Source organism: Gorilla gorilla, chromosome 1 (genome assembly GCF_029281585.2).
Source record: "Gorilla gorilla gorilla isolate KB3781 chromosome 1, NHGRI_mGorGor1-v2.1_pri, whole genome shotgun sequence".
NCBI lineage: Eukaryota > Metazoa > Chordata > Mammalia > Primates > Hominidae > Gorilla > Gorilla gorilla.
In genome coordinates this window covers 33,766,486-33,789,460 of record NC_073224.2, presented here as the reverse complement: position 1 = coordinate 33,789,460, position 22,975 = coordinate 33,766,486, and the positions used below count along the sequence as shown (strand labels likewise).

The following is a 22,975-nucleotide window of genomic DNA, read 5'->3' as shown; positions in this document are numbered from 1 at the left end:
AAGCACTATGTGTCTTGCTTTAAAAGTATAGATGAGTATTTTATTTCTATGGCTTAGGCAGTAAGCTGCTGAGAATTACAGAGAATGTGCTGACAGCCCTTAGATTACACTGGATCTTACTGGTACCACTAAAATGTGTAAATATCTGTGAAAGTTAGCACAATGACAGTAACAACATAAATTGCAAATGATGGACTTATCGTACTAAAGTTGAAAGCTTTGAAAAACTACTCCTGGCTACTTCAGTGACTACGTAAGTACTACAATAGCTGAAAAATCAAAAAACACTGGCCACTGTGTTTACCCGGTAATTACCAGTCCCTATAATGCCAGCTATAGTTGAAAGACTGATTTAATTACCACAGTTTTATTGTCTGCCTGCATTGTGTGCTTAAAATCAAAAGAACATTTTTAAAGTATATGCTGTATCCCATATAGAGTTGTTTAGAAAAAATTCCTTTTCATAATGCACATTAGTGGCTTCTGTATTTTTGTAGATTAAGAAAACTTTTTTACTGGTCTTAATTCAAAAAAAATTCTTGAAGTTTAGGCCATACTAAAATATAATTATAGATTCCCTTCCCTCAACAACTAGGATTATGTTTTATAGGTGCATTCATTCATTCATTCATTTTTGCCTTTATAAAAGCAAGTTTTATTGTAATTTACCATAGTAGTGTCAGAAAGAGGAACAGATTAGCTCAGTCCAACATGATTGGCAGCTGGCAAAAATCTAGTGAAGCAGGTGTTCTGATTGCTTTAATTTGGGTGATTTAATTTGGTTGCTTTTAATACTTAGCCATCTAACACTTCAAACATAATGCAGAATAAATATTTCATCTCCTTCCTTTTTACTTTAATACCACACCCACCTCACTTCAATATGGAAATATCTTCATTAAATATGATTTCCAAAAGAACAAGTTCCCTGGAGAATATAGCCATGAGGACAGTTGCATAAAAAGAAAAACTCAAAATAAAACTCTGTATGATAATTTTCTATTCTAAGGAAACAAAAGTTTCCAGTATATGAAGAAATAAACCAAGTCTCAGATGCACTAATATGTCTGTGAGAAGCGGTTGTGGTATAATAACTGAAAACTGCCAGCTATTTTCAAGATACTCAAGTGGTAATGGTGCACCTAGCCCAGCAGCAGCCCTCTGAAGAAGCCAGGGTGCTCTCTCCACGTAGGCCAGTGTGTTAGTCCATTTTCATGCTGCTGATAAAGACATACCTGAGACTGGGCAATTTACAAAAGAAAGAGGTTTATTGGACTTACACTTCCACGTGGCTGGGGAGGCCTCACAATCATGGTGGAAGGTGAAAGCCATGTCTCACATGGCGACAGACAAGAGAAGAGAGCTTGTGCAGGGAAACTCCCCTTTTTAAAACCATCGGAACTTGTGAGACTCATTCACTATGAGAACAGGGCAGGAGAGACCCACCTCCATAATTCAGTTACCTCCCACCGGCTTCTTCCCACAACACGTGGGAATTGTGGGAATTACAATTCAAAATGAAATTCGAGTGGGGACACAGCCAAACCATATCAGCCAGGTACAAAAAATCCGTCTTCAGCTTTTGCCTCCTTCTAAAGCTGTCCCATGGTTGGGCTGCACTGTCTTATCCACAAACGGGACAGAGGCCTTTTCAGCAGCAAGCTGGATCCTACTCGTGATGATGCGCATGGACTGAGCCACTGGAATACCAGGTGGCACCAAGGACTTCTACTTATCAGGGTCAGTGGTCTGAGAGCCTGGACTTTTTCATAATTGCTGGAACTGGCTGGGCTATTTTGTGCGGATCTTCAGGGACTCCACTCACCTGTGTTCCAGGAGCGAGACTCTCTGAACACCCACTTCACAGTGGCAGGGAAGGAACGGGCTGGCTCTCAGAGCCATGGAGCTTAGCGCAGCCACCACAACGACGACGATGGGGGAGACTGCAGGCAAATTCAGTGTCAACTTTAGTAACAGGGTGGGGGAGGCAAGTTTTGGTGGAAAACCCAAGGTCCCTGGTGGAGCACCTTTAAGCAGTGAGGTGCTTTTTTTGTTTTACATTTCAGGCGTGGCTTGGGAAATTACCTTGTCAAATGATATTATTTTTGGATCACTAGCTTCAAGGGGGCAGTGTTAGAGACTGTGGGCCCCATTATTGGGGAAGTTTTCCAAAACCCTAATTAGTAGGCAAATGCCCTTATGACACAAAACAAAATGATGAGCTTGCTATCTTGTCAGCCACTGAATGTGTGCTGATGCTCTATTAGGCTTCCCAGAGCATTGTTGTTTACAGCCCTATTTCTTGCCTGAGCTTTCTGGAACTGGCACTGGAAATCATATTTTGTTGTAAAACCTAATACTAGCTCATTGTGATCCAGCCTAGAGAGGGCATTTCCTAATCTCCACTATACCAATATTTTCATCAAGTTATTTGTGCTTAGACTTGAGACTTCCCTGAAAAATCTGGCACTGGAGTCACTTCAGATGGACTCACACTCTTTATTCTTGATTTGTATTTCTGCAGCCCTTCTGGAGCAATACTGTGGCAGTGTTGTACAGGATACATTAAAGCAGAGAGAGAGAGATATGAGAACATCGAGGGTCTAGTCATTCTCATGGATTCTGACCCACAGGCCATTTCCTCATTCTTCCTCAGACCCGTGATTTTAGAAGTGAAGGACTAGAGTTCTTCTGTAAATTGTCCAGGGACTGTGTGAATGTATGTTGCTTTAAATGTATTATCTATAGTATTGGCATGGTTAGTGAAAATCCACTTATTCTTTCTAGAGCTTGATTTCTTTTCTGGAAAATGAGAAATTTCACTCAAATGATCCCTGTAGTTCCTTCTGTTTCTGTTTAAGATTGAATCATCCTGTCAGTTGGCTTCAAGAGGATTATGACATGTGTAAGAAGGAGATTGTTGATCTGTACAGACAAGCAGTTCTAGGATCTTTGCTTACATTGTCTTGCACTTAGTACTACAGTTTCTTAATTTGTAGATTTATTAAAAGAAATTTGATTTACCTGAGGATTTCTCCCATCCACACCTCCAGCAGTTTTCTGTTTTGAATTTGCTTCATAATATGGTAAAATTTACTCTGGCTGGGGGCAAAATATTAGAGCTAAGATCGTGGAGAAACAATACATTTTTACCTCTTTATAATTTTAAGGATATTATTTGGTTTGGGTTATTGTCATTAGAGGCTTTTTGTCCTTGTATTGAATCTGATATGTTGAATACTGTGCCTTAGTCACAAAGAAGTTACTTCAGAATTACATGTGACCAGGAGCTTGCAGTTGCAATAGGTATACAGCTGCTCGCCCGTGTGGTTGTGGATCCAAAGAGCTTGTGGAGCTTGTATTAAGAGCACAACACCATTGCATTTTGTGACAAGTTAGCATCATTCCTTTTTTTTTTTTTTAATTATACTTTAAGTTCTAGGGTACATGTGCACAACGTGCAGGTTTGTTACATATGTATACATGTGCCATTTTGGTGTGCTGCACCCATTAACTCGTCATTTACATTAGATATATCTCCTAATGCTATCCCTCCCCTGACTCCACACCCCATGACAGGCCCTGGTGTGTGATGTTCCCTACCCTGTGTCCAAGTGTTCTCATTGTTCAATTCCCACCTATGAGTGAGAATGTGCGGTGTTTGGTTTTCTGTCCTTGCAATAGTTTGCTCAGAATGATGTGACAAGTTAGCATCATTCTTGAGAAGCACAACTAAAAGTTTAGATCTAGAATTTTATGGCACATCAAACTCTAATGAGGATATAATAATATTATTGTATTTTCTAACCTATTTTTATAATAGGTAATGCTCAGTTGTACATATCCAACTTTACCATGGCAAACTGGGAGGATATATTTTTAGTACCACAGTAACAGAGAAAGTTGGAGAAGTAGAAAGGCCATAGAAAATAAACTGCAGTAAAGAATGATGGAAGATTTTGGCTTTTTGCTTCTTTATTCCCCCGTCTTCAGTGGATGAAACTGGAATAAAACTTAATCCACATCAAGTTTTATTCTCAAGTTTCATGTAAATAAAAATGTACATGTATAAGATGGCTAAGCAGGTTAGGGATATCATAATTGATTATGGAATCATTTTTCTGAATTTCTTCCAAGCAAGTGCCATCTATTTCCAATGCTTTCGTCATGGGTAGTCATTTTGGGACAAAATTCATGTTTGCTTCTGAGATCACTTATAGTCCATTTGTTGGGGTAGCAGCAGCTTGATCATAATCTGACACCGAGTTTTAGGCCCAACTAAGAAGACTATTATACAGTGGTATTCTGTTCTTATATCTCTTTAACTTGTACTTACCATGAATATGTCAGCCAGAATCTTGAACTATTAAATCTTAGTATTACTTAAGAAAAAACATTACTAAGGACTGAATATACTAGCTTTAGGTTGATTGTTCATTGTCATACAGTTTCAGGTGTAAGAATAGATAATATATTATTTAAGAGATAGGGAATGCTGTTATTTACTCCTATATTCTATTAGTGGACTGTGCTACATGTGGAGGTGAAAAATAATATAAGCCATAGGCTTTGCCAACCAGAGGGCGTCTCATCTAGTGTGGGAGAAATGCAGTCACAGAATAAACAGGTAGCAGGGAGTAGTAAGACTTTTAATTGCAGTGAGTTTGAAAGAAGGTTAGGAGTCAGGATGGGATGGGTTTGCCAGAGGAACTGGAACTTCTGATGGAAAAACAGAAAGGAGAGGGAAAGTATTTTTAAAGGAGTTCTTGAAGAAATACCTCAAGAATACTCTGGCTCACATATTCAAATACAGTGGTCATCTTGTAGCTCTAAATCGACTCAAAGAACTACAGAAAGATTAGGCTGGAATAAAGTGACAATACAGTAGTTCTTTTGGAGAAAAGGGTTTTCATTGAATATGAGACTAGAGTCAAATCTCAAGTAAAGACAAGCTTCCAAAGAGCTAGTACAGCTACCCACAGAGATCAGCAGGGTGATAGAGTGGAAAGACCACCTGAATTAAGAATTAGGAAGCCTAGATTTTAGTTTGGGCTCTGACACTAATTCTATGGCTGGAGCACATCCCTTAACCTCTCCGAGACTCCATTTTCTTTATTATAAAATTAGATTTTGGACCAGCTGGCCTCTAAATGTCTTCCATCTTTGACTCTTTGTCTTTTCTGTGCACATAAGCATCAGATCTAATCCTTGTTCGTGGCATTATTTTGAAAACATGGGACAGAAACATAGGAACAATATTCTTTATTTAAAAAAAGAAAAGCAACTTTTATAATATTTTTAGGATTTACTGATTAAACATAGTTTTGGAAGTGTGATAAGAGGAAGGAATCTATTTGTATAGATGCTCAATTATTAAAACAAATTTTTTTGAGAACATGCCCAAATAAGGGCTGTATTCCTTTCCTGAAGCATTATATTGATTCTTTTTTATTGCATTGAGATGGAGATTTTAGGATAAGAGTCAGAGACCAATCAAAGAGTTTTGGACCCTCCTAATTTCTTGTCAAACGCAATGCCTAAATAATATTCCTATATAAGCTGTCCTCTTCTAAGCTCCTACCTGAAAGTGGATCTCTAATCACTTAGAAGGTCCTGTACCTCACAGTTGGTATAATTGGACTCTCAGTTGTTGGAGGAAACCATAGGGTAATGTTGTCCTCAGCTTACAGCAAGCCATCATGAGGAGTGATGTGTTGGGTAAACAAAGACTATCCTACAGCAGAAGTTGTGGAACCAGGGAAAAATTTAATTACAACTAAGTTTTACCTTCATAACTTTTATCTTTGGGGGATAATTTTCTAATTTATCTGTAGAAAAACAAACATTAAAAACAACAAGCTAGATACAGAATTCCTTAAGAAAAGTAGAGCTTTAATAAAATGAGATTTTGCCAATGTTATGTTCTCCCTATCTTTCGGGAGATGGTGCAGCCTCCTTAGCTTATTTTGCTTGAGAAAAAAGTTCCAAATCTGTTTGTTTCCTAATATCCCATTGCAAAAGAAAAATAATTGCTTGACTGTCCCAGAGGTTTCAGGCTCATTTTGGGGTATTTCTAAAGATTCCCTGTAACCCATATTTTATTTGTGTTTTAAACATTTCTTTGATGGTATCCCAGCAAGAAATAATTTATTCCTGGAAATATAATACTACTGTAATGTTTCTGACTAGGATGATTTTCTGTTTCTAAAATCTTTTAAATTTTGTAATGCTTGTAATGCATGCTTATTACAAGTTTTTAAAAAGCATGAAATTATAATTTTTTTATAAAAGGAAATTAACCTGCATAGCTTTCCCCTCCCTTTCCCTCCCCTTTTGAATAATTGAATCTAAAAGACATTAGGTAGGGCTGAGTAAGGTAGGAGTCTACATAACATCAAACCTAGAAGCTGTAAGAGAATAGATGGATAATTTAGCTACATGACAATAAAAAATTTCTACATGGAAAAAATTAAGCCATCACAAATAGGAAAAACTATTTGCATCACTTACGTTCAAAGGGCCAATTTTGTTTTTCTTTTGGTATGTAAAGAGCGTATACAAAGCAATTAGAAAAAGAGCATCAACCCAACAGGAAATCTACAAAGGAAGGGAACAAACTATTCATAGAAAATTATGCAGTTTGTTCCTTTCCTTTATATAAAAATGAGAAATTTTCTTAAGTATATGAGAAAATGCCTAAATTCTCATTAATAAGAAAAATGTAGTTTAAAAGTATATTGAGATACTACATTTTACCTATTAAATTGACAGAGATCCGCCATTAAAATATTTTTTGAAATGCCTGTGAAAAAGCAAGCACTTTCAAAAATTGCTGATGGAATTACAAATTAATACAACATGTGTGGGGCACAGTTTGGGAATATTCAGCAAATTTACTAATACACATTCCCTTTGACCCAGCAATTTTACTTTTGGGAATTTAGCTTACTGATACACTTCCACACAAACTGAGGAATTTATAAACATATTTATTGCAGCATAGTTGGTAACAGCAAAAGATGGTAAGCAATACAAATGTCCACGCATATAGGGAACTGGTTAAATAAATTATAGTGCATCCATAAAATGGAATACTATGCAGACATTAAAAAGAGTAAAGAAACTTCATGTGGAAGTGGAATGAAGTCTAATGAATATGTTAAGAGAAAAAAGCAAAGTATAGAAGTATATATATATATATATAAAATGCTACTATTTTTGTAAGAAAAAGGGAGGAAAAGGGTAGTAAATGTGCATAAAGTATCTCTGGAAATACACATAAGAACTGATTGCATTGTCTCTAGAGTTAACAACTAGAAGGCTAGAGTACAGGAGTATAAGAGATTTTTCAAAGAACACCTTTTTATAGCTGTTGAATTTTTGACCATGGGGATTTACCTATACAATACATAAACGTCTAATGAAAAAGAGAAAACACCTGTAGGCCAAATAAAAAGAAAGAAGCATAACATTATATCAGATGCTTTTATAGATCCTATAACCATAATAAACATCACATTTTTTTTTCTTTGCTGTCTAGCTATCTCTTTGTAAATAGGATTATTCACTAAATTTCCTAATGCTGAATTCCTGGAGTGATTCCTATGTGACTTTTTTTTTTTTTCCTGAGACAGAGTCTCACTCTGTCGCCCAAGCTGGATTGTAGTGGTGCGATCTCAGCTCACTGTAACCTCTACCTCCTGGGTTCAAGTGATTCTCCTGCCTCAGCCTCCCGAGTAGCTGGGATTACAGGCACGCGCCACCACACCTGGCTAATTTTTGTATTATTAGTAGAGATGGGATTTCACCATGTTGGCCAGGCTGGCCTCAAACTCCTGACCTCCTGTACTCGGCTCTCCAAAGTGCTGGGATTACAGGTGTGAGCCACCGTGCCTGGCCACTGTGTGACATTCTTTTAATGCCTTGCTAGTTTATATTTGTTTATATTTAAATTTTTTGCATTAATATTCAAAACTGAAGATTTGTTTATAGTGGGTATTTTGTTTGTCAGCCATCTTTGGCATGTTTTGATAAGGAATATTATGAAACTGTATGAGAACTGGAAATATTTCCTTTTCTTTTTTTTCTTCCCTCTCACCCCTTGAGGCAGGCAAGCTGAGTTTGAATACTCTTGGTATTTTTGCATATGCAGTAATTGTAGTTTTACCCACAGGAAGAAGAAGGAAATACTTGCAAAACACAAAAAACTTCCTGGCTCCAAGATTGTGTTTTATCCTTATCTCCAACCAATGATCTTATGGTGATAGCTCGAGAGCAAAAAGCTGTATTTCTAGTGCGTGAGTATCCTATTATTTTCAGCGACCTTTATTTTGATACATTGGTTAGAAGAGAAAATGGATTAGGTGAAAAGAATATAATGCTTTTTATTTATTTCTCTCTCTCTCTCTCTCTCTCTCCCCCCCGCTGCCAACTCCTCCTCTGCCCCCTCCCTTCCTCCCTCTCCATTTCCCTCTTTCTCCCCCTTCCATTCTGTTTGTTTTCTCCCTTTTTTCTTTCTTGGCTGTAGCTACCTTAGTGCTCTCCATATGGTACCTCAGGGGCAGTACTGTGCATTGCTCAGTTCTTGCAAGGGACAGTCAGAGCTAAAAAGGTCATTGACCTTTTCTTAGTAACAATGTGAATGAGGTGATTTTCAACTCTAATTTGAAAACTCATAATATTATAGATTTCTGTTTGCGGCATAGCATTTTAACTCATAATTTTTTGTTGAAGATTAAAATTGAGGTTTTTTTCATATCTTCTAGATCTCCAAACCTTACTGATCAAAGTAAGATTATGTGTAGAATGTGTCTAGAATGGTCTTACAAAGCAAATTTACCCTCAAGTAGCAAAGATCTAGTAGAAAAATTTTCTCCGTCATCTGATGATAAAAGTAGTCTTAAACTAGGCAGGGTGGGCATAGGAGTTAATAACTTTATTCTACAAGAACTATGACAACATTATACAGGTTGAATTGGGGGAAGGAGAGGCTGAAGGCCAGGAGACTAGGTGTATTATAAGAATCTTATAAACATGTTTATCTTATATTTACCTATAAAAAAGACCCAAGTCAGTTATTACACAACTGTTAAATTTTGTAATCATATTCTAAGGGGAAAGAGCAAAATTTATAAATTACTCTTTTAGTGTATTATAGCTAAAATTATTTTATATGATATCTTAATTCTTTCAGCAAAATGGAAATATAGTGATAAAGGAAAGGAAGAAATGCAATTTGCTGTTGGCTGGAGTGGTTCCTTAAATGTCGAAGAAGGGTAGGTGCCAGTTAATTTTTGTTTCTCTGTGTGTTACATGTATGTATGAAATTATTTGACTTGTAGGTGAATCTATTAAAAAGTTTCATTATTTGGTTGGGTGCAGTGGTTCACATCTGTAATCCTAGCACTTTGGGAAGCCAAGGCAGGAAGATCATTTGAGCCCAGGAGTTCGAGACCACCCTGGGCAACATAGTAAGACTCTGTCTCTACAAAAAATTTAAAAATTAGCTGGATGTGGTGCGCACACATGTAGTCCCAGCTACTCGGGAGACTGAGGCAGGAGGATTGCTTGAACCCAGGAGTTTGAGGCTGCAGTGAGCTATGATCATGCCCTGCATTCCAGCCAGTGCAACAGAGTGACACCCTGTCTCTTAAAAAAAATAATTTTTTAAAATAAGAAAGAAATTTCATTATTTGAAATGTTTAGTAAATGTATATGTATCCTAACTTTATAGGTTGCAGAGAATCAAATCAATCAGCAAATTTTATGTATCGTGTAATTATGTTTTTAAAAAATTCTGTTGGAAGATTTAAGAAAGAATTCAAAAAGAATCTCATAAAATCCTTTTTACATTTTGTCTTTTCCCTCTGTTCTCCATTACTAATTTTATTCATTGAAAAAGTCAAGGGCAATCATTGTCTTCTCTGCTTTGCTGATATTGGGCTTATACTTGAAGGGTACAGTACTACATTAATTCTTAAAACTCATAAACACTTAAGAAATGCAAGTTGGTACATTAGTTTCCTGCTGACCCAGTAAAGCTTTTGTAACCATGATATCCAGTATGGTGACATAATGGAGCTGCTAGCTTAGAACTTTGAGCCCAAAACTGGTTTTCAATTAAATCTTTATGACTCAAAACTGTCTGATCAGAATGAGTAAGAAAATCCTTCATACTTTGAATTCAGATAAAAGACAACCAAGTGGAAGTGCCTAGAACATGCCTGGAACATTGTAGATATTTGAAATATTCTCTATCATCAAAATAAATGGTAATATTTCTCCTTACACCATTTAGTCTAAGTGTTTTAAAGACATTTGATCTCTGTCAGAAATGCAAAGCAAACAGCATACTTTAAAAACAGTGAACAAACACAAAGATGAATTTTGTTCATTGATTACCTAGTATGATGTATGGCACAGAAGTGTTTAAAGTTTCTTAGATAAGCTGGTGATGATCCTCAGGTTTGACAGATTTAACAAAAGTCAGTGGGTAGGAGTTGTTTTGATTTTGAGACTTAGTTTCTGAGCTCCTGACAAATATTTCAAGTCTACATGTCAGAAAAAAAATATATCTTTTTTATATAACATCACACCTAACATGTGCTTAGAAATAGATGATCAGAGCAGTTTCTGCAAAATAGAAAAGAAAACCCAGCAAGTTGAAATACATAAGTTCCTAAAATAATGTACCCTGCAGAAATACAGTTTGCATATAACGTGACTGGCAGTTCCTCAACCATTTGCCCAGCTCCTGATCTCAAACAAGAGGCAGGCTGAAGTTCTTAGCTGAAGCAGAGGAGAGAGAGAGAGATAGTAGGAAATGGCTGCGTGGGGATCATTTGAGCTTTGCTCAGTTGTGTATACAGTCAGTTGTGTAAGTAAAGTTTTGCTTTCTGTACTTTCATGTTTTTCATGACAATACAGAGTGAAAAATTCTGTTTTTTATTAACCTCAAATGCATGTGGCATTACATTTTGTGTGAATGAATTTTATGGACCTTACCAGTGGTGGAGTTTTACTGTATTTTTACTTATGCATCAAATAAAACTGGTTCACAGAAGTCATCTTCCAGTTATTATCCTTTAACATCCAATTATAGAGAAATAAAAGTAATTGGTAAGTTCAGTGGGTAAGCGTATGATTTTGTTTTTGTCTTTAGGGAATGTGTAACCAGTGCTCTATGTATCCCACTAGCAAGCCAAAAGAGGTAAGGATAAATAAGAGTTATCTGTTTTCTTTGCTTTGATTTATGAGTTGTTAAGATAATAAATTTTGTTTGTAACAGGAGTTCCACTGGGCGTCCTGACTGGACCTGCATTGTGGTGGGTTTTACTTCAGGTTGTGTACGCTTCTACACTGAGGTGAGTTGAGTTTTCAACAGCTAGAAAACACTAGTTGACTGCAATATCTGGTTATGCATCACCTTTATACTAGTTTGTGACTTTATTACCTGCTGCCTGAAAATGTGTAGTTGATTCTTTATGGGGGTAGAGGCCGGGATAGGCCGTGGCAAGTTCTGGTAGAAGATACAGAGAAGAGGAGCTGTATTCTGAAAAGAGTGTACCTGGTATCTCTGGAAAACTGTTGGGGAAATGGTACTCTTTGCCTGGCCATACCTGCTAAGGTATATTGGTAAGAAAACAAGCAGGGCCCTTCTCTGTGCTTCCTCCTAGAATGGTGTGCTCTTGCTTGCACAGCTTTTGAATGAGGACCCAGTACTTCAACTTAAATGCAGAACCTATGAAATACCACGACATCCCGGCGTGACTGAGCAGGTAGTGTAAAAAATTGTGTTCCAACAGTAACAGTGGCATTATTTTGAAGCAGTTTCTCGCCTCTTTTTTAGGTAGAAACTTAAAAGATATCTTTGTCTTGTGGCACAGTTAGTTAGCTCTGCTATCATAGTCTAGAAATATAATCTATTTGTGGCTGAGTAAAGAATACCAGTCTTGCTTTTACTTATTTAATGAAATATTATATGTTTCATTCTACAACAAAGTAAAACCCTTTAGTTAGAAGCCAAGAAAATTTCTTATTTTTAGAATTTAATAATGACAAGGCAAAAATATGATATTTTATAACCTTATATCTTGTTTTATTTGGATTTAGGTGCCAAAATTACCCAGAGTAAAAGAAAAAAAATTTGGCCTTCTTGTTACTAGTGATACTACTTTGTACTTAACTGTTTCTCAGAAAAGGGGTTACTAAGCTTTTGTTCATAGTGGAAAATACGTATATTCATTGAAGATTTCAACTGAGAAAATAATGCTGTTTAGTATGTAAGGCTCTGACTTCTTAGGTGCCTTGTAACATTTTGGTTGTCTTAGTCAAAAAATAATTGTGGGGCCATTTAAACCAATATGCTTTTATTTGTTTTGCAGAGTGCATAGTCAAAACTATGTAATATGCCTTCCCTTTGTTGTACTACTTGGCCTCCAAAAGATTTCAAGTGAACAGATGTATATACTGTATGCATTTGTTAATTTAATTTGCATGGGAGATGGACTGGAGCTGTGAAAGAATCTTAACTATCTAGTAAGAGAGACTAGGATTAAAATCTAATAATACCTATGGATGAATTAATCAGTAATATAAAGCAATACCTGATTTATTGGTAATTTATTTGGACAGAATACAGTCTGTACAAGCTTAGAGAAAGAGGAGTTCAATTTGGACCAGGAAAATAAGAAAATTTCATTGATGAGGCGAGATTTGCATTAAGCCTTGAATAATGGGTATAGAATTTAATTAGGTAATAGAAAAGAGGGGAAAGTGTTTCAGGTAATCAGGAGAAAATTTGAGAGAAGATTCGAATGTAGAACTATATATGCAACAACAAAGAAACTTATGTTATAAAGTAATGAGAAACTGTCAAATAAGCAGAGTGGCCAAATTTTGCATAAATTCAAAAGCCGAGTGAAAAATGAGAATTGATTCAGGAAATGAGAGAAACTCCTAAAGATTTATGAGAAGGAAGTGAAATAATCAAAAGAATATTGAAGATTTCTTTCTTCAGGATAAACTGGAATTAGGGAGGCTAGTTATCTGGTTTTTTAAGTCATCTGTAACAGATGTGGAGTGCTGGGAGCCAGGACTAATATGGTGTATGGGAAGAGAGAAAGGACCAGTACAAAAATTGTTTTGGGGCCGGGCACGGTGGCTGACACCTGTAATCCCAGCACTTTGGGAACCCGAGGTGGGCGGATTGCCTGAGCTCAGGAGTTTGAGACCAGCCTGGGTAACACGGTGAAACCCTGTCTCTACTAAAATACAAAAAATTAGCCGGGCATGGCGGCATGCGCCTATAGTCCCAGCAACTTGGAAGGCTGAGGCAGGAGAATTGCTTGAACCCGGGAGGCGGAGGTTGCAGTGAGCTGAGATCTTGCCACTACACTCCAGCCTGGGCGACAGAGCGAGACTCCGTCTCAAAAAAAAAAAAAAAATTGTTTTGAAGAAGAAATTAATAGGACCTGATTATTGTGTAGAGATGTACAATTTTTTTAAAATGAGCTAAAGATGTCTCTAAGATACTTGTCCTGAGGAATGCCATTGTCAAAGTTGGAATAGGGGACTACATTGGCAGTAAATGTTATTAAATGAGGTTTTGCACATGTTGAGTTTGAGGCGATGGTAGGAAATAAAATCAAGTTACTGGTATCATGTAATGATACAAAACTGTTATACAGGCACAGAGACTAGATTGGACACGATGGTTGAAGTCATAGATAATGAATGAATTCTTTCAAGTAAAGAGTGTAGGAAAATAAAACTGCAGGCTGAAGACTTAAGTCTTAGTAACTAATAATGCTCATCGTAAGGAGATAGGAGAAATTGAACTACTAAAGGAAACAAGGAACAGCTGGAAATCAAAGAAGATAATCTGTGAACTGAAAATAACTTTCCAGAGATGTTTTTCATTTTTCTAAAAATTGACTGGATGACGAAGCTTTTTAAAATACGTTAAATTTGGTCATGTCTGTAATACTCTTTTTTAGAACTGGTGGAAAAATATAACTAACGTTTAAATATTTCCTTGCTATTTGCTGTAAAAACCAAGAAAATCATCTCAAAATTTTTATCAAGAAGGAAGTCTTTCTTGTTACTCTGTATGCTACGTTAAACAGCTCTGGATCTGACACGTCAATTTATATATCAAAAACATCTTCTATTTGCTTCTTTTTAATGTACTCCCAGATTTGTCAGAGATCACAGAAGCACATTTCCTCTAATTCAGTTCTAGGAGCAATGAGTGTAGTACGGGTGACAGCAGGTCATTCGTTTCAGGAGAGGATTCGAAAGAGAGGAAAAAACTCCTGGAATTTCAAAGAAATTTCTTTTGTATAACAGCTTCTGTAAAAAGATCTTCTCTGTCATCTAGCACAGTATCTACAGATTTGGGGCCAATGGTGTTTGTATTAGTGTTTTCTTCAGGAAGACTACCCGGTTTTGGAGAAACTAACTTGCTAGTGATTAGGTCTTTTCTGTTTTCTAGCTCCCCAAAGTCAGTGAGGAGGCGCTCTCCCTGCTGCTGTGATCACTGGGCCATGCATGCTTAGTCTTGTGAACTTGTCATGTGAGAACACATGCCATGTCCCTTCCCCACTGGTTTATGCCCCTGTGGCCCAGAAGTCTTCTTTAAAAAGAGAAACAGCCTGACAGTCCAGTAGAAAAAGGAGCAAAGCAGATTTCAAGAGAAGAAATTGGCCCAAAAGCATATAAGAAAATTTTGAGCCTTAATAATAATCTAAGAACTATAAGAAAATACAATGAGATAACTTTTCACCTTTTGGATCGGCAAAGATAAAGATTAACAAACTTTTGATGACAATATAGAGAAACAGTCACTCTCATGTATTACTGGTGGAAATATAAGTTGATAGGTACTCTTTGAGGCAACTTAATATATATGAGAATGAAAATTGTGAATACTGTATGACCCAACAGACCCACCTGAAGGAATTTACACTAAAGTAATATCTTACTAACATGAAAAGATATAGACAGAAGAATGTTTATTGCAGTGATGTTTATAATGATGAAAATATATTAATTCATAAATATTCTTTACTGCCTATTATTTGCCCAGTTCATTTCTAATCCCTGAGGATTCATTGGTGTAACAGGCATACAAGGTTCCTGCTTTCATGGGGCTTACAGTTTGGGGATGGTGGAGGGAAACCAACAGTAAGCAGCTAGAGATATCAAGGTGATTCCAATCTCTGATAGGTGCTGTAAAGGAAGTCATGTTGATAAGATAGTAATGTGCCAAGAGAATAGGTATGTTGTTTGAGATGGAGCTTCAGGAGCAGCCTCTCTGGGTAACTAACATTTGAACTGAAACCTGAATGACGGGAACAATTAGGCAGGTGAAGATCTGAGAGGAGAAGATCCAAGCACATGCAAAGGTCTGAGGGTAATGATGACCTCTCATATTTGCCAGATGTCGCAGCCGTGGTTAATGAATTCAGGTTTTATTCTAAATGCAGAAGAGAGTCATTGAAGAGTTTTAATCAGGAGATTGGTTTGATCTGCTATGTCTCACCAAGAGCACACTGGCTGTGTGGAGCATGGATTGTAGAGAGCAAGAGTGGAAGCAGGAGGCCAAACTGAATGTCCATCAATATGAACTGGTTAAGTAAAATCGGGTACATATAATGAAAGACTGTGCAGCCACAACAAAAAATGATTTGTTCACTTATTGAAATGGAAAAATATCATTGACATACTATTGAGTAGTAAAAAACATGTTAGGATACTATATGTGGTATAGCCTTATGCAAATGTGTATGAATATATTTGGGGATGTGTATTGAGACATGTCTGGGATTTCAGGTGAGTTTTCTTCTGTTTTTACATACTGTTTGTATCTGTGTAATGAGTATATTTACTTTTTATGAAATTGTAATTCTTTATTTACTCTCAGCATCTTTGAGATAATTATTCACCATACACAAAAGGTTATATTTGAAAAGAATTTTAGGTCTTTGGCAAAAAGGCACTCTGAAATTAATTTTTTATCTATTTTTACTGTTCTTCTGCCTGATATTGCTTTGGGTGTTGGGTGGTTATTTTACATTATTCGTGAAATTCAGTATAATAAAAAGTAGATAAGCTTATTTATCTATTCAATAACTTTTTTTTTTATTTCTTAAATAGAATGAAGAGTTGAGTATCTTATATCCAGCTGCCATTGTGACTATTGATGGATTTAGCCTTTTTCAATCTCTTCGTGCTTGTCGAAATCAGGTAGCAAAAGGTAATATTTTGGCAAGAAGTATTTAACCTCTGTTAATGTTTGTTTTATTTAATTTCACCTGCTTATGGAATTAAGTATGTCTTCTAAATAAAAAAGGCCTTCTGAACTAGATTTATGGGAAAAATCTGCCTTCTGTAGAGAAAGGGGAGCATGTTGAGTAGATTGCTTAGTAAGGTAGAGATGAGCTAAAACATAAACGCTCTTCACACGTTGCCTTTGGAGAGTGTGGTCAGCACAGGAACACAGGGCTTTCTTCAAGAATTCAGCAGTATGTCTTGGCTAGCTAGATTTGCAGCCAACATTGACAACCAACCCTAGTATTGACAACCAACAATGGGGTAAAGAATTTAGTTGCGTGTGGCTGAGGTACCAGATTTTCACTAGATCAGCAGCTGATCAAGTCCAGCATCCTAAAATCTGATGACTCTACATTGCTTCCATCCTCCCTGAAAATAAAGCTATGACTGTGTGCAAGGGAAATGCAAGATCCTACAGATATCACTGTAGGCAGGACCCAGCAGGGAGTCAACATGAGCTGCTTTTTGCTAACTCAGAACACTCAGAATGGAGAAAAGCTAGAGGCCTAAACTTAATATATATATGGGCAATGACATTATTTTGTGACTTAGGGATGAAAACTGCCCAAATAATCAAGAATTCTTACTTTTACTACCTATAGTTTACATTCTGGTGTTGTTACATCTTTTGGAAGAGATATTTCATCAAATTCAACATGCCATTGACTGTAAGATACACTATTATTTTATGTACCACTAAGAAGAAAAACTATTGCCAGTGAAAGACACACCATCAATTTTCAGATCTCAATTTCAGAGTTGTGAAAATATGGAAGAGTCTTAAAATCAGTGAAAATACAATAGCAAAGACTTGGAACCAACCCAAATGTCCAACAACGATAGACTGGATTAAGAAAATATGGCACATATACACCATGGAATACTATGCAGCCATAAAAAATGATGAGTTCATGTCCTTTGTAGGGACATGGATGAAACTGGAAACCATCATTCTCAGCAAACTATCGCAAGGACAAAAAACCAAACACTGCATGTTCTCACTCATAGGTGGGAATTGAACAATGAGAACACATGGACACAGGAAGGGGAACATCACACTCCGGGGACTGTTGTGGGGTGGGGGGATGGGGGGAGGGATAGCATTAGGAGATATACCTAATGCTAAATGATGAGTTAATGGGTGCAGCACACCAACATGGCACATGTATACATATGTAACAATCCTGCACATTGTGCACATGTACCCTAAAACTTAAAATATAATCAAAAAAATAAATCAGTGAAAATATTAGTAGCACTAACTTCCCCTTTTCTTCTGGGATTGAGTAGAGGAGCCTTAATGGCCCCCAAACAAAGTTTAACTTTGGTGAAAAATTAAATGGCTGATAATACCGAATATAAAATAATTGTCTATTTCTAGTTTATTAAATTAATGGACTTCTTACCTACAGAAAATTGCCTTTTGATATATAGATTAATGGTGAGTATTTTAAATGTTCTCAAGATAATGAAGCTTATGGTTGGCTAAATTTGAATAATTTAAAAGATTCTGAAAATAGGTATAAAAATTTAAACAAATTCTGACCTAGTAAAAAAGCATTTACTAGAAAAGAACCACATAGCCAAGATATCAGAATTTTTGCCAATCATACCAACCTGCTAAAAAAGACAGAGAAAAATTTTTGATTGCAATATGAGATGCTGGATTTAGACTAGGTTTAGAAACAATTTTATGAAGCAGTAAACATATCCTAATTAGCCTATGTTTTCAGGAAGCCGTCTCAACCATTTAGGAGTTAAACTTTGTTTTGGGGCCACTAAGTCTCCTCTACTCAATCCCAGAAGAAAAGGGGAAGTCAGCGCCACTACTCATATTTGCACTGATTATAAGACTTTTCTTTTCCATATTTTAACAACTGTAAAATTGGGATCTGAAATTATTTCTAAATCTAGTCTAAATGCAGCATCTTATATTGCAATAAAAATTTTTTTCTGTCTTTTTTAGCAGGTTGATATGATTGGTAAAATAAGGAAGTCTTGGCTATGTGGTTCTTTTTTTACAATTGGTTTAAATTTTTATACCTATTTTCATAATCTTTTAAATTATTTAAATTTAACCCACCATAAGCTTCATTATCTTGAGAACATTTAAAATACTCACCATTAATATATATGCCAAAAGGCAATTTCCTGTGGGTAAGAAGTTTATTAATAAACTAGAAATAGACAATAATTTTATAATTGGTATCATCAGCCATTTAATTTTTCACCATTTTTGAATTTCTGTTTGTTTGTTGTGTATACCATAAAGCCATTTGTCTCCTGGGAAGTAAGGAATTAAGCCACTTAGTGCCCTTGGGTTGTAAGTTGCTATAAAAAGAGTTCTGGTTACTTAGCCATAAATTGTGATGTTTATTTCAGCATATAAGAAAATTATCTTTTCTTGGCCGTACTGTCGATCTGCAATATTTAGAGTTATATTTTTTCTTTATTATTATTTTTCACTTTCCTGAATAAACAGCCAGAACTCAGCAATATTCTAATATGTAGCATGGGAGTTTACTGATTTCATGGGATGTACATGAATCTATGGCAAGAGGTGTAACTGTTGCTTTTCCTTTTCTTACTCACTAGGTGAAGGGACTGAGGTTAAAGATTGGCATTTCATTCATTTTTTTGACAGTGCTGTTGCTTTTAACATATCTTTCTATCAAGTCTGGCCTCAGTTACCTAGGTTAGAGACCTTGCTGTATGTGTGCTCTGCCAAGTATATCAGGTTTTTAGTTTTTCGATCAGTAAAGCACTGATTCCTATCCCTAGGATTTTATGTACTTTGTCAAGAGGGAGAAATTGCTTACTTGGCATCACATGCAGTTTGAATTCACTTTGTTTTTGTTTTGTTTTCTTTTGTTGTTTTCGAGACGGAGTCTCCCTCTCTTATCCGGGCTGGAGTGCAGTGGCGTGATCTCAGCTTACTGCAACCTCCACCTCCCAGGTTCAAGTGATTTTCCTGCCTCAGCCTCCCGAGTAGCTGGTACTGCAGACATGTACCACCACGCCTGGCTCATTTTTGTATTTTTACTAGAAATGGGGTTTCACCATGTTGGCCACGCTGATCTCAAACTCCTGACCTCAAGCGATCTGCCTGCCTCGGCCTCCCAAAGTGCTGGGATTGCAGGCATGAGCCACCATGCCCGGCCTGAATTCCCTTTGATTTTTAGTAGTAGTCTAGGATTTTTAATAGTCTTCTTTAATTACTGGAGTGTTCCAGAATCTTTTGTGACAGCCAACTTAGTCTTTTAAATGTTTGCATTTTACATGCATTGTCTTGGTGTGAATAAATCTCACCTTATGCCTTGTTTTCATTACTTTGTGTCATTATTAGCTGAAATTTTAGAATAACAAATTAGTATGGTTTTAATGTTTTTTTGTAAAACTTCATTTTATCCATAATAAGTTTGGATTGTCTTATTTTATCTTTGGAAGCTGCAGCATCAGGCAATGAGAACATACAACCACCACCATTAGCTTATAAGAAATGGGGTCTACAAGATATTGACACTATTATTGATCATGCTAGTGTTGGTAAGTATTACTAATTCAAATTCTCTTGGAATTTACTTCTTACACTTTTTATTGAAGTATCTCATTTATTAGAAATGGACATTTATTCTTTATTTATTATTATTATTATTATTTTTTTTTTTTTTTTTTTTTTTTTTTTTTTGAGACGGAGTCTCGCTCTGTCGCCCAGGCTGGAGTGCAGTGGCGCGATCTCGGCTCACTGCAAGCTCCGCCTCCTGGGTTCACGCCATTCTCCTGCCTCAGCCTCCCGAGTAGCTGGGACTACAGGCGCCCGCCACCACGCCCGGCTAATTTTTAGTATTTTTAGTAGAGACGGGGTTTCACCGTGTTAGCCAGGATGGTCTCGATCTCCTGACCTCGTGATCCACCCGCCTCGGCCTCCCAAAGTGCTGGGATTACAGTATTATTATTTTTTAAGATGGAGCTTTGCTCTGTCACCCAGGCAGGAGTGCAGTGGCATGATCTCAGCTCACTGCAACCTCCACCTTCCAGGATCAAGTGATCCTCCCACCTCAGCCTCCCAAGTAGCTGAGATTACAAGCATGCGCCACCCCGCCTGGCTAATTTTTGTATTTTTAATAGAGACGGGATTTCATCGTGTTGGCTGGGTTGGTCTTGAACTCCTGACCTCACCCGCCTCAGCCTCCCAAAGTGCTGAGATTACAGGCGTGAGCCACTGCACCCGGCCAAAATTTATTCTTATGTGAAAAAATGCATTGCCTTTAGTGAGACATCTGGAAGTTAGTTCAGATTCAGATCATCATAGGCATATATCTTTAAAGCTGGGCATGATAGCTAACACCTGTAATCCCAGCACTTTGGGAGGCCGAGGTGGGTGGATCACATGAGGCCAGAAGTTCAAGATTAGCCCGACCCACATAGTGAAACCCCGTCTCTACTAAAAATACAAAAATTAGCCAGGTGTGGTGGTGCACACCTGTATTCCCAGCTACTTAGGAGGCTGAGGCAGAATTGCCTGAACCCGGGAGGTGGAGGTTGCAGTGAGCCAAGATCACGCCATTGCACTCCAGCCTGGGTGACAGAGCGAGACTCTGTCTCAAGAAAGCAAAACAAAAACAAAAAGAAATGGTAGCAGTTTTAATAAAGATTTAATTATGCCCTCAGCCACAGTATTGTACAGTTTTAAGTCACTCACTGTTTGACTAATTTTTCTACAGACAAATTTGGTCTATATAATGACCATATAAATCAGTCTTTTAAAAATATAACCTTGGTCAGGTGTGGTGGCTTGCACCTGTAATCTCAGCTACTCAGAAGGCTGAGGTAGGAGGATCTCTTGAGCCCAAGAGTTCAAGACCAACCTGGGCAATATAGCGAGACCCCATCGCTTAAAAAAAAAAGTAACCTTTAAACTAGTAAAATATAGATAAAAGCAGATTTCTTCTTGCAGCCACTATAAGAGAGCTTACTGTGTTAGGTACTGAGGGTATAGAGATGTAAAGACATGCTTCTCTGTTGTCTGAAAGTGTGAGTCTAGGAGTCTGGTTAGAAGAAACACATGAGAATGGCTACAATACTACAACATAGTAATTGTAACAGACAAGGGGACCAGCTGTAGTGGGAGCAGAGGAGGACACACTTATTGTTTCTCCAGCACACCATACACTTTTATCCCTAGATCTATGTGCATGTGGGCTAGAATGCCTCCTCTGTGTTTGTTCACTTGGTCAAGTTCTACTCATTCTATGCAAACTGGACACTGGGAGAGAAAGAGCAAGGAGAAAAGGAAGGAGAGTGACTCTAAAGAGGCTAAGGATATCTGACACACAGGCCGTCTTTCTATTTACTGCGTAGCTCTTACATGGAATACTCTGTAATAAAAACCTATTGGTAAACATTTCAGTGTGTCTACTTTTTTGCTAGCATAAAAATGCTGCAAAATTCCAAAGTGTTAAGTTCAGTTCAGGGTAGCTTCCCTGCTCTGTTAATTAAACTTTGGAACATTGAAACTGGCTAGGGAAAATGATTGGATAGAAACTATTATTCTATTCATTTATCCCCAGCCTACAAAATGAAAAAAGGTACAATAAACTTTATTGTATGTACATCTTTATGTAGAGGTCTGGTTAATTTATTCAACAAATAAATGAGTACCTATTCATATTTGTGCTAGAAATACAAGATAGGACCCCACCCTGATAAAGCTTACGTTTTGGTGATGGGGAGACAAACAATAAACTAAATGAATATCAAACTCTTAGTGGGCATCATGAAGAAAATAAGTAGGTTATGGTAGAGAGTAAAGGAAGAGGGTGCTTTAGGTAGACTAGTGAGGAAAGGCCTCTCCAAGGACATGACATTCAGACTGAGACTTGAAGGATGAGAAGGAGCCAGCTATGGAAAGAGGTGTAGGAAGAGCATTCTAGGTAGAGGAGCATCAGGTATATAGGCCTGGGAGCCTTGAAGACCTCAGAGTGTTCAAGAAACAGAAAGGAGGTTGGTGTGACTTGACTGTAAAGAGTGAGGGGAAAACAGGACAAGGTTAGGTTGGAGATGCAGACTGGGGTTAGATCACGTACGGATAAGGAGATCCGATTTTATTCTAAATGCAGTGGATGTCACTGATGGATTCTAAGTAGGGGATTACATTTAAACATATCTCCCTGTTTGCTGGGTAGAGAGATGCTTGTAGAAGAAAGCAAGGAGACCAGTTAGGGTAGAGAGATACTTGTAGAAGAAAGCAAGGAGACCAGTTATTGCAGTAATTCACACAAGAGAGAATGATGGCTTTATGGTGGAGGCAGTGGAGTTGGAAGGAAGTAGACAGATTTGAGATACCTTTTGTACTTGCTCAGGGATGGTTTTGAGAAACAAGAGGAAGGAAAGAATTAAGGGTTTCTTAATTTTTAAGTTTGAGCAACGGGCTGGATGATGGACTGTTTACTGAAATGAGAATAAGGAGGAGGAGAGGAAGAGATTTAAGGTAGGCAAATAAAGAGTTACGTTTTTACAGGTTAACTTCTGACACAGTTAAACATTCAAGTAGAGGTATCAAGTATACGAATTGGACATGAGAGTCAGAAGTTCAGGGAGGAAGCTGGGAATGTACATATAAATTTGAGAGGGAGTGGTT

General features: G+C 37.2%; 1 protein-coding gene and 1 non-coding gene across 4 annotated transcripts in view; both read left to right on the top strand.

The window, feature by feature from the left end:
* RAB3GAP2 (RAB3 GTPase activating non-catalytic protein subunit 2) overlaps positions 1 to 22,975 on the top strand; it is a 121,646-nt gene that overhangs the window by 46,804 nt on the left and 51,867 nt on the right. For 2 of the 3 annotated variants that reach the window (XM_063708243.1, XM_063708250.1), the window contains exons 3-9: positions 8,174 to 8,297; positions 9,194 to 9,275; positions 11,162 to 11,209; positions 11,288 to 11,363; positions 11,676 to 11,777; positions 16,159 to 16,258; positions 19,783 to 19,881. In XM_063708243.1, coding sequence (XP_063564313.1) covers positions 8,174 to 8,297; positions 9,194 to 9,275; positions 11,162 to 11,209; positions 11,288 to 11,363; positions 11,676 to 11,777; positions 16,159 to 16,258; positions 19,783 to 19,881 — 631 coding nt within the window. The remainder of the gene's footprint in view (positions 1 to 8,173; positions 8,298 to 9,193; positions 9,276 to 11,161; positions 11,210 to 11,287; positions 11,364 to 11,675; positions 11,778 to 16,158; positions 16,259 to 19,782; positions 19,882 to 22,975) is intronic. The other variant, XM_063708247.1, reaches the window with a different exon arrangement.
* LOC115932346 (small nucleolar RNA SNORA36 family) lies at positions 21,784 to 21,914 on the top strand. Its single transcript, XR_004068635.1, has one exon. It is a non-coding gene; the product is annotated as a small nucleolar RNA SNORA36 family (small nucleolar RNA).